At 43.5% G+C, this 12,829-nt stretch overlaps 1 protein-coding gene across 1 annotated transcript in view; it reads left to right on the top strand.

Moving 5' to 3' along the window:
• The window catches only part of TERT (telomerase reverse transcriptase), a 399,618-nt gene that overhangs the window by 361,092 nt on the left and 25,697 nt on the right, over positions 1-12,829 (top strand). Inside the window, 1 exon segment of the mRNA XM_030209711.1 lies at positions 11,499-11,623. Within this exon segment, the coding sequence (XP_030065571.1) occupies positions 11,499-11,623 (125 nt within the window).

Below are 12,829 nucleotides of genomic sequence, written 5' to 3'. Positions count from 1 at the left end.
CTTGTTTGCTTTTTTGGTTGCCGCTACACACGGTGCAGAAGATTTCAACATATTGTCTACAATGACAACTAGATCTTTTTCTTAGGTGCTGACTCCTAAGGTTGACCCTAGCATCAGGCAACTGTGATTTGGATTCTGCTTCCAAAGGTGCATCACTTTGCTTTTATCCACATTAAATTTCATCTGCCATTTGGTTGCCCAGTCTTCCAGTTTCCTAAGGTCTTCCTAGCAATTTTTCACAATCCGCATGTGTTTTGACAACTTTGAATAGTTTTCTGTCATCTACAAGTTCAGTCACTTGATTTCCAGATCATTTATAGATATGTTAAATAGCACCACTCCCAGTACAGATCCCTGTAGCATCCTCCTATTCACCCTCCTCCATTGAGAAAAATGGCCATTTAATCCTACCCTGTGTTTTCTGTTCAATAACCAAATACTAATACACAGAAGGATATTTCCTCCTATCCCATGACGGGTCTCTCATGAGGAATTTTGTCAAAAGCTTTCTGAAAATCTAGTAAACTGGCTCACCTTTATCCACATGTTTATTCACACCTTCAAAGAAATTAAGCAAATTGGTGAAGCAAGACTTCCCTTGGCTGAACCCATTAAACCATGTTTATATAAGTGTTCTATAATTTTATTCTTAATAATTGTTTCCACTGTTTTGTCCGGCACTAAAGTCAAGCTTATTGGTCTGTAATTACTTTATCACCCATGGAACCCTTTTTAAAAAATTGGCGTTACATTAGCCACCCTCCAATCTTGAGGTACTATAGACAATTTTAACGACAGGTTACAGATCACTAACAGCAGATCATCAATTTAATGTTTTGAGTTCTTTCAATATCCTGGGTGTATGCCTCCGGTCCAGGTGATTTATCACTCTTTGACTTGTCAGTTTGGCTCAGTACATCTTCCAGGTTCACTGAGATTTCTGTCAGTTTCTCCGCATCATCACCCTTGAAAACCATTTCCAGTACAGGTAGATCTTTACATCCTCTTCCATAAAGACTGAAGGAAAGAATTCATTCAGTCTCTCTGCTATGGCCTTGTCCTCCCTGAGTGTCCCTTTTGCTTCTTCATAATCTATCGGTCCCATGGATTCCCTCAGAGGCTTTCTGCTTCTGAAGGACCTGAAAAAGGTGTTGCAATGATTTCTTGTCTTTGCAGCAAGTTTTTCTTCATATTCTCTTTTAGCTTTTCTTATCAATGCTTTGCATTTAGTTTGCCAGCATTTATTTATTTATTTGTTACATTTGTACCCCACACTTTCCCACTCATGGCAGGTTTAATGCGGCTTACATAGTAGTAGAATTACAAAGTATAATGCAGAGAAAAACAGGCTAAGGTTAGCGGAGTAATGGGGATGTGTGGATAGGTAATATAAGAGAGGGGGTAGAAGAGGTAGGAGGAGGTGTTAGTATTAGGTTAGATTGATATAATCGGGGATAGTTGCTTCTTATTTTCTGACCAATTTACTTCAATTCTTTGGAGGAGTAAACAAACATGTGGACAAAGGGGAGCCAGTTGATATTGTGTATCTGGATTTTCAAAAGGTGTTTGACAAGGTACCTCATGAAAGGCTACAGAGGAAATTGGAGGGTCATGGGATAGGAGGAAATGTCCTATTGTGGATTAAAAACTGGTTGAAGGATAGGAAACAGAGAGTGGGGTTAAATGGGCAGTATTCACAATGGAGCAGGGTAGTTAGTGGGGTTCCTCAGGGGTCTGTGCTGGGACCGCGGCTTTTTAATATATTTATAAATGATTTAGAGATGGGAGTAACTAGCGAGGTAATTAAATTTGCTGATGACACAAAGTTATTCAAAGTCGTTAACTCATGACAGGATTGTGAAAAATTACAGAAGGACCTTACCAGACTGGGAGCCTGGGCGGCTAAATGGCAGATGACGTTTAATGTGAGCCAAGTGCAAGGTGATGCATGTGGGAAAAAAGAACCTGAATTATAGCTACGTCATGCAAGGATCCACATTAGGAGTTACGGACCAAGAAAAGGATCTGAGTGTCGTCGTCGATAATACACTGAAACCTTCTGCTCAGTGTGCTGCTGCGGCTAGGAAAGCGAATAGAATGTTGGGTATTATTAAGAAAGGTATGGAAAACAGGTGTGAGGACCCGGTGGGGGGAAGAGGGGTTGGTGGTGGGGAGGCGAAGATAGTGGTGGGCAGACTTATACGGTCTGTGCCAGAGCTGGTGATGGGAGGCGGGGCTGGTGGTTGGGAGGAGGGGATAGTGCTGGCCAGACTTATACGGTCTGTGCCCTGAAAAAGACAGGTACAAATCAAGGTAAGGTATACACATGAGTTTATCTTGTTGGGCAGACTGGATGGACCGTGCGGGTCTTTTTCTGCCGTCATCATCTACTATGTCATAATGCTGTTATATCGCTCCATGGTGCGACCGCACCTTGAGTATTGTGTTAAATTCTGTTCGCCGCATCTCATGAAAGATATAGCAGAATTGGAAAAGGTGTAGCGAAGGGCGACTAAAATGATAGCGGGGATGGGACGACTTCCCTATGAAGAAAGACTAAGGAGGCTAGGGCTTTTCAGCTTGGAGAAGAGACGGCTGAGGTTGAGACATGATAGAGGTATATAAAATAATGAGTGGAGTGGAACAGGTGGATGTGAAGTGTCTGTTCACGCTTTCCAAAAATACTAGGACTAGGGGGCATGCGATGAAACTACAGTATAGAAAATTTAAAACAAATCGGAGAAAATATTTCTTCATCCAATGCATAATTAAACTCTGGAATTTGTTGCCAGAGAACGTGGTGAAGGCGGTTAGCTTGACAGAGTTTAAAAAGGGGTTAGACAGTTTCCTAAAGGACAAGTCCATAAACCACTACTAAATGGGACTTGGGAAAAATCCACAATTTCAGGAATAACATGTATAGAATGTTTGTGGATTGGCCGCTGTCGTGGACAGGATGCTGGGCTCGATGGACCCTTGGTCTTTTCCCAGTGTGGCATTACTTATGTACTTATTCAGATCCTTTTTCCTTTCTTTGAAAGATGTTCTTTTGGCTTTAATAGCCTCTTTCACTTCACCTTATAACCATGCTGGCTGTCATTTGCTCTTCTTTCCACTTTTGTTAATACTTGGATTACATTTGGTCTGGCCTTCCACGATGATATTTTTTAAACAACATCCATGCCTGATTTAAAGTCCTAACCTTTGCAGCCAATTTTTTAGCCTCTTTTAAAACATTTTCCTCATTTTATCATAGTTGCCCTTTCAAAAATTAAGTGCTTCTACAGTAGATTTCCTTAGTCAATTCATTTCAGATATCAGCTCAGATTTGATCATGTTGTGATCACTGTTTCCTAGCAAACTTAACACCATTACCACTGCATTCCACTAAGGACTAGATCTAAAGTAGATCCTCCTCTTGTTGGTTCTTGGACAGACTGTCTTGGGAGTTTTGCAACTAAGCAGGACCCTTACCTGGTGACCTCCCTTGTATGTTGCCTTTATTAACCACCTGGAAACTTTCAACTTTGCCTTGGCAACTGAGGTCTTGAGTTGTGTTCCTGTTGGTCTGTTGTGGTTCCTGCCCTGAAAGCTTTCTTTGTTAGCTTGACCTTGCTTGTTTTCCTGGATTATTCTACTGTTTGCTGCCTGCCTTTGACTCTGCTGGTTTCCTGGTTTATTCTACTGTCTGCTGCCTGCCCAAGACCCTGCTTGTTTCCTGGTTTATTCTACTGTCTGCTGCCTGCCCAAGACCCTGCTTGATTTTATTTTTTAACATTTGTACCCCGCGCTTTCCCACTCATGGCAGGCTCAATGCGGCATACATGGGGCAATGGAGAGTTAAGTGACTTGCCCAGAGTCACAAGGAGCTGCCTGTGCTCTCTGTACTGAGGCGGGAAGGAGACCGGTGTCGATGCTTCTTTGATTTCTTCAAACAAAGCATGTCACCGGAGCTTCCCAGTACCGACGAGGAGGACGTAGAATCCAACCGTCTCTTCCTCTGGGCCGAGGCCGAAGGCCAGGAATCAGTCTGGCTGATTCCTGGCTTATTCTCCTGTTTGCTGCCTGCCCAAGTCCCTGCTTGATTCCTGGTTTACTACTGATTGCCGCCAGCCTATAGACTCTGTTTGGTTCCTGGTTTCCCTTCTGCTTTGCTGCCTGCCAGTAAGTCGCTGCTTGACTCGTGGACTATTCTCCTGCTTACTGCTTATTGCTTCTGTTCCAGTCCAGCAGCTTCAGTCTGGCTGTTCCAGTTCTGGTGGTACCAGTCTGTTCTGCCTTGCCTCCTGTTTGGGTGATTCACCTGCCGCTGCCGCTCCTCAGCAGTTGCCCAAGGGCTCACTATTCCTGACCAGCGTGACAACTGGACTATATTTTTGATAGGTCATTTTTGCTTCTGAGTGTTTCCTCCCAGTTAGGTTCTGTTACTTTCTCTGATCAACCCCATGTTGTGTTGATATTCCACAGTTGAAGGAGAAGGAAAGAGAGAAGTGATGGTCCCTAAACAACACCCTACTTAGAGATGAGGAGGTATGTTCTCAGTATAGGGAGGCTCTTCATGATTATTTAGATCATAATCTTAACTCTCCGAGGACAAGCAGGCTGCTTGTTCTCACTGATGGTGACATCCTCGGCAGCCCCTCCAATCGGAAACTTCACTAGCAAAGGCCTTTGCTAGCTCTCGCGCACCGCGCATGCGCGGCCGTCTTCCCGCCCGAACCGGCTCATGTTCGTCAGTCTTCTTTTGTCCGCGCTCGGGACGGTCGTGTTTTGCCGCCATTTCGTGCCCCTCAAGTTGACCCTCGCGCGTCTTCGCTTGTGTCCAGCTTTTCCCCCAGCGTAAGTTTCCTTTCGCTTTCAGGATCGGCCTTTTTGGCCTTGGTACGGGTTTTCTCTCCCTTATTTTTGGTGCCTTTCGTCGTCATTGCGAATTTTGATTTCGCCAGTGTGATTTTTCCGCCCATGTCATCGAAGTCTCCCAGCGGCTTCAAAAAGTGCACCCAGTGCGCCCGGGTAATCTCGCTCACTGATAGGCACGCTTCGTGACTTCAGTGTCTGCGAGCTGGGCACCGCCCGCAGGCCTGCAGTCTTTGTGCTCTTTTACAAAAGAGGACTCAGGTAGCGAGATTGGCCCAGTGGAACGTGTTGTTCTCGGGCTCTTCGATGACAACAGCACAGGACGCATCGAGTGCATCAACGTCGACAGCATCGAAGTCTTCGACCTCGGCATCGACGGCATCGAGGCTTCGACCCTCTGCATCGTCGGTACCGAGACATCGGAAGGCTGCGTCGACGTCGGTGGTACCGGGACCTCCGCTGTTGCTGATGTCGTCGGACGGTGGTGCTTCGACTGGAGTGCAGGTGAGGGCTGTCCATTCCCCTGCTGGTGGCAGTGAGCCTTCGGGTGGGTCTCCTCCTGCCCTGAGGGCTCCTGCGGTACAGCCCCCCTGAGACCGACCTTCGGCCTCGGCCCCGAGGAAGAGACGGTTGTATTCTACGTCCTCCTCGTCGGTACCGGGAAGTTCCGGTGACATGCTTCGTTTGAAGAAATCAAAGAAGCATCGACACCGGTCTCCTTCCCGCCTCGGTACCGAGAGCTCTGGGTTGCCGAGGGAGTCGGCACCCAGTAGGCATCGGCACCGGGAGGACCGCTCACCCTCTGTTCAGGAGGTGTCGATGCGCTCCACCTTGGACAGCCCGGAACCGCCTCCACGCCCGGAACAGACTCTGACCTCGACGCCTGCATCGGCTTCCCAGTCTATCTCCACAGCCGCTCTGCATGAGAGTCTCTGGGCCGTTCTTCCAGAGATTCTGGGAGAGCTGTTGCGCCCTTCTCCGGTACCGGGGGTGCTTGCGGTACCGGCTGCGGGCGCCTCCCAGGAAGACTCCCCGACGACGTCGGTGGAGGGAGCTTCGCCGGTGCTGGCGAGGGAGTCTACCTCTCGGCGCTCCCACCGTGGCCATGTTTCCACTGAGTCGAGTCGGGCACGGCTTCAGACACAGGTTCATGAACTTGTGTCTGATACCGATGGTGAGGCCTCGTGGGAGGAGGAGGAGGACATCAGATATTTCTCTGACGAGGAGTCTGATGGCCTTCCTTCTGATCCCACTCCCTCCCCTGAAAGGCAGCTTTCTCCTCCCGAGAGTCTGTCTTTTTTTTTTTTTTTAATTTCTTTTTTATTCATTTTCAAATAATACATAACAGCCTTAGAAAGGTATTTTTCAGAAAAAGCACATTTATACCTCTCTTAAGTCTGCTCCCAGCCAAGAACGTTTGTACGTTTGGGAAGCTTGCCAGGTGCCCTTGACCTAGATTGGCCGCTGTAGGGGATAGGATGCTGGGCTGGATGGGCTTTTGGTCTTTTCCCAGTATGGCATTACTTATGTACTTATCCAGCTGTAAACATATTGCTTCACAATATTAACATCATAACACTCAAATATCTGCTTTTTTCTTTTATTACCCCCTTCCCCCCTTTCCCCCTCCCTCCCCCCTACCTCAGTCATATATTACCTTTCTTACAATCCTCTCCATTGTTCATATAAATGCCATATTTTTTTGGAATTTCTGGAGTTGCCCCCTTTGCATAGCTGTCAATTTTGACATTTGGTACAGATAATGTAATCTACCTTCCACCACCTGCATAGTGGGGATCTCCTTCTGCTTCCAAGCTTTTGCCAGCGCCAATTTAGCTGCCCCGAGCAAATGAATGGCCAGCTTATGGCAGTGTATTGGGCTCTTTCGGGGGTCGTATGTATAATAAACAATTCTCTGCCTGATATGGGTAATCTATCTTAGTCATTTCTCTCACCTTTCCCAGGATTTCTGACCAATATGTTTGGGCTTTTGGGCATTCCCACCAAATGTGCCAAAATGTTCCTGGCCCACCACATTCTCTCCAGCAGTCTGTTGTCATTTTCGGATACAACTTTTATGCCCCCTCCACCTTGCATAGCTTTTCCAGTCCAGTTTCGGCCAGTTCCAATTCATCCCTTGCACGCCTAAATATATAGTTCCTAAGGCAGATATAGTACATTAGGTCTCTATCCTCCAATCCATATTCTTCCTGCAGCTCTTCAAAAGCCCGAGTTTCTCCATTGATCCAGATCTGTCCCAATTTATTTAAACCTTTCTTCGCCCAGATCTGGAATACTTTCTCCTCCGATCCCAGGGGGAACCCCGGTGCACTCTGTATAGCCATCTGTAGGAAATATTTTCTAGCTGGGAAAACCCTTTTTCGTATGTGGATCCATGTATTTAATATGTGGCTGAGGCCTACTGGGACCTTCTCTGCCACCGCTGATATGTCTCTCCCCGATTTCCATAATCTATCCCCCATATATCAGGTTCCCATCCAGGCTCGCTCCCAATGCAACCATTTTTTGGCATTGGCCGGATTCCACTCAGCCAAAACTCTCAACTGTGCTGCCTAGTAATACAGATAAAAATTGGGGACTCCCGTTTCACCCCTATTTGGCATTTGGTACATCATGCTTCTGCCACTCTGGGTGGTCTCTTTCTCCAAATGTATGCACTTTTTTATTTAATTGTTGGAAGAAGGTTTGGGGGATTGGGATTGGAAGAGCCAGAAACAGATATAGCATCTTCGGTAGAAGCATCATTTTTACAGTTTGTATTCTGCCCAACCACGATATCGTGAGGTCCTCCCATCTATCCAGTTCCCCAAACAGCTCCCTTACCTTCCCAGGGAAGTTCACCTAAAACATGTTTTCTATTCTTGGGGTAATCCTTATACCCAGATACCGTATTGCTTTGGGCGCCCATTGGAATGGGTATAGTTCCTTGAGCTCTTGGGCCTCTCTCTGAGGTATGATAAGATTAAGTATCTCTGATTTCTTAGCATTAATTTTGAAGCCTGAGAGTTTCCCATACTGCAATATCACCTCCATAACCTGCTACAATGATTGTTTGGGTTGGGCCAGCGTCAACAGGACATCATCGGCAGATAGCATGATCTTATGCTTCCGTCTGCCCCTGACCACTCCCCGTATACTCCCCTAGTCTCTGATTTTTTTTTTTGCTAATGGTTCAATTGACAGTGCAAACAGCAGGAGCGAAATTCAGGACTCTTTCTGAAAGTTATATGGGATGCTTTAAAGGCTGTTTCTCGGGATTCTTTATCAAACAGTCTAGTCAGAAGAAACTTAGGAGAGAAAACCTTATTTTACAGCATACGCAGTAAATCCAGCTTTTGGAAACACAGCTTAAGAGAAATGGGTCCACCTGGATATATCAAGAGCTGCAAGTGGCCAGGTTACATTTAGATAAAAACTGCATACTAAGGTGTTATACTTGGTGAACTGTAAGATTTAAATTGCTTTCTATGTCCAGATTAACAAGAAAGGCAGGATGCTGTCACATAAACTGCACAGAATGCAACTTAATAGAAGGATAACATAAGAATAGTCATACTGGGTCAGACCAATGGTCCATCTAGCCCAGTATCCTGCTTCCAACAGTGGCCAATCCAGGTCACAAGCACCTGGCAGAAACTCAATTAGTAGCAACATTCCGTACTACCAATCCTGGGGCGAGCAGTGGCTTCCCCCATATTCATCTCAATAGCATACTATGGACTTTTCCTCTGGGAGCTTGTCCAAATGTTTTATAAACCCAGATATGCTAACCACTATTACTACATCCTCCGGCAGCGAGTTCCAGAGCTTAACTGTTCTTTGAGTGAAAAAATATTTTCTCCTGTTTGTTTAAAAGTATTTCTATGTAATTTCTTCGAGTGTCCCTCTGATTTTTGTACTTTTTGAAAGAGTGAAAAATCAATTCACTTCTACCTAAGAGTGAAAAATCAATTCACTTCTACCTGTTCTACACCACTCAGGATTTTATAGACTTCAATCATATCCCCCCCCCCCCCCCCCCTTTCAGCCTTCTCTTTTCTAAGCTGAAGAGCACTTTCCTCATACGGAAGGAGTTCCATCCCCTTTATCATTTACTCTTCAAATCTTTTCTAATTCCACAATATTTTTTTTTGAGATACGGTGACCAGAATTGAACGCAATACTCAAGGTGAGATCGAACCATGGAGCAATGCAGAGGTAGTATAATAATCTTGTTCTTATTTTGCATCCCTTTCCTAATAATTCCTACATTCTGTTTGCTTTTTTGGCGGCCGCCACCGCACACTGGTCAGAAGATTTCGGCGTATTGTCTACAGTGGCACCTAGCTCTTTTTCTTGAGTGCTGATTCCTAAGGAGGACCCTAGCATCAGGTATATATGATTCAGATTATTCTTCCCAATATGCATCACTTTGCATTTGTCCACATTAAATTTCATCTGCCATTTGGATGCCCAGTCTTCCAGTTTCCTAAGTTCTTCCTGCAATTTTTCACTATCTGCATGCGTTTTGACAAATTTGAATAGTCTTGTGTCAACTGCAAATTTAATCACCTCGCTCATCATTCCATTTTCCAGATCATTTATAAATATTTTAAATAGCACCGGTCCCATTGCAGATCCCTGTGGCACTCCACTGTTCACCCAGCTCCATTGAGAAAAATGGCCATTTAACCCTACCCTCTGTTTTCTATCCAATAACCAATTCCTAATCCACAGAAGGACAATGTTGTTTGATTTCTACACACTTAAACAGGATGCTTCCCGCAGCCTCCCCACTTTGTGGGGTACAGGGGAACATAAGCCATATCTGGTGGACGTGCCACAAGATTTGGAGCTTTTGGAAAACTATACATAGTAGCCCTACAATATTGGCTGAGTGCAGCAATTCCATGGGGCATGGGAATATTTTTACTGAATTCGATTCCCAGCCCAGGCAGCTCCTTGTGACTTTGGGCAAGTCACTTAACCCTCCATTGCCTGCCGCATTGAGTCTGTCATGAGTGGGGAAAAAGTGCGGGGTACAAATTAAAAAAAAAAAAAAAAAAATGGTTCCAGACCTTCTCTGAGTCAAACAGTTGCTTCTGCGTCATAGCATAAATGTGGCTAAACTTAACATAGCTCAAAGTTGGAAGTCTGATAAAACTCCATCTATAGCTAAATGGCTGAACAAACTGCACATCTGTGAAATGAAACATATTACAGCTGAGACAAGAATACCCTTAGGAAGTGGGCATATATATGGAAAGTATTTTTGGAATAATGTCCTTGATCAGTTACACTTGTTGATTGAAGTTTCTGTATTGATTTGTTTATAGGTTGCTTAATATACTCCTGGTAGATCTGTCAGTTAAGCGTTGGGCACTTTGTTCTTTATGCAAAATTAATTTTTAAAATCTTAGAGGAGTTTATGGCAGGCTGTTGTAATATACTCTTTTCTTTTTATCAATACAGCCTTTAGTATAGGTATACATTCCCGTGCTTAACTTTGTTAAAAGTTTATGCTTTAATGCTGCTGTTGAATTTTCTAATAGTGTACTGTTTTAATAAATACCTCTCCAAATTAAAAGAAAAAAATACACATGGCAAAAAAATTAAGAAGAGAAAAAAACAATATAGCAATAATATTGTAATCAAAATCTGTAGGAAATAGTATTGGGGTCTACGTGACTAATCTTGTAATACAATCAGACAGGTCCTGGGCTCAAAGTTTAAAAACAATTGTGGAATAAAACAAGGGAAACTGCTAGCTGTAGCTCAAACTAATCAAATTTTTGAGGGGATACCACAAGGATGTTCAGATTGGGAGTGCAGAGGACATGTTAGAAACTACTGTTGCAAACCATCTAAAATATAACTTTGCACAAGACTGTAGAAACTTACATGCACTGTAGAAACTTACATGCAAACAATAATGTCAAATTGTTTTTTTTCCATCTTATTGAAAGTCAGTGGAGAGAACATGAGATAGGAGTAACATTAATCACTTTGTTCCTGCTAATACTAACAAATTAGCTGCAGTATTTTGGATTCACTGTAAATGTCCTATATCTTCAGTATCAAGCTGGAATAGAGAGTATTACAGTGATCTTGTCAAGATAGGTTAATCTAATGAATATTTGCTGCTAAATCTTTGTGTACCTTAACTACATTAGAATTCTGACTCTCCATGGTTAAACTTGTATCCAGTTTAATCTACAAGCTCCTAACATATACTTTAGCCTCAAACATATTGTCTTCCCAACACAGTACATGGCATATAGAAGTGCAAGAATCATGATGAGACCAAAGGATCTCTTGTTTTACTAGGATAAAAGGACCCCTAAATACATGCTATCCATATAGCTTGTGCTGTTTCATAATGGTGCGATCCAAATGATTTGTCTTATTTGTGAATTTTATTGTTAGTTTCATTAAATAAAAAGATTTTATTGCATAGACCTTAAAATTGTATTGAACAAACTTTAAATTGCTAGTGCAAAATACTTAAAAATTTATGAATTACTCTGATTTTTTTTTCTTTTCCTTAAGTCCTTAAATCAGACCGCTTTCTTTATTAGGAACTTTATGTATTTGACAGTTTGCATTTTTCACTGAAAATATCCATCATTTTTAATTTCTAGGTTCCATGCATGTGTCCTCCAGCTTCCTTTTAACCAGTGTGTGAGAGAAAATCCTTCCTTCTTTCTCACTATGATTGCTGACATGAGCCGATGCTGTTATTCTATTCTAAAGACGAAGAACAGAGGTAGATATAATATTGAAAATGAAATTGACCTAGCATTCACAATATATATTATGTGAATTTACAAAATGATTTGAATAAAAACGTGGTTAGTATACTCTGGGGCTTATTGTCAAAGCACTTAGACTTACAAAGTTCCATATCTATGGAACTTAGTAAGTGTAAGTGCTTTTTTTTTATGTTTCAACAATTTTTATTGATGAATCAACAAGTTGAACAATCAACAAACTCAATTTACAATGTATTGGAACCAAGACAACCAAATAAGAATCAAGTAACATTCTTTTCATTAAAAAAATAAAAAAAATTTTTTTTTACATTCCGGCTCCCCCCCCCCCCCCCCCCCCCCCCCGGAAAGATGGTAATGTCCAACAATTTTTTATTAATGATAGTACCAAGTAATCAAACAAACACTTAGGATCCCCCTCCCTCTCCCTACCCACCCCCACCCATTCTGAGATACCCGAACCCGCAATCTATGTACAAAATGAGTGGCCCACTCTTGATATTATACCTAAAGCGAATTTGCCACCAAACTCCACCCTTTAGAAGACAAGCTTTGGATATATGGCCCCCAATTGTCCAAAAACTGCCTCCGCCGCCTAGGGGAACTGCCCACACCTCTCCTTTCGAATAACATAAACTCATGCAATTTGTTCCTTCAGTGCCAAAAATCCGGGGGGGGGGGGGGGGGAAACTCTGCCACCCATTGACTCATTATAAGCAGCTTGCCAATCAAACAGGCTTTCCGAATCAACTGGCGGGCCGAACCACCCTGCAAAAGAAAAAGCTCATATTTGTCCAGCAAAATCCCCATCGGGGAGCACATGACTCTCGATCCCAAGAGGGATTCCAGATACTGAACAATGGAGTCCCAAAAGTGCCTCACCTTGTAGCACCCCCACAGACAATGGCAGAAAGACCCCGGAACCCTCCACATTTCCCACACAAAGGCGTTAATACCCCTCCCATCTTGAATATCTGGGCCTTTGTTAGGTAGGCCCTGTGCAAAATTCGATATTGGCATTCTCTAAGTCCTGCATTACCCGTCAGACCTGGAATTCTAGATGTCAGAACATTGAAGTCTAACGAAAGATGCGACCTCGACAAATCTCCTGCCCAACGCTGTTGAATTTGATCCCGATCTTTAGGTACTAGATACCTTCCCAACGCCTTGTGTAACCCAGAAATAGAAGTTCGCTCCCCCTG

This window comes from Microcaecilia unicolor, chromosome 1 (assembly GCF_901765095.1).
Source record: "Microcaecilia unicolor chromosome 1, aMicUni1.1, whole genome shotgun sequence".
Taxonomy (NCBI): domain Eukaryota; kingdom Metazoa; phylum Chordata; class Amphibia; order Gymnophiona; family Siphonopidae; genus Microcaecilia; species Microcaecilia unicolor.
This window is presented reverse-complemented; position numbering and strand designations above follow the sequence as displayed.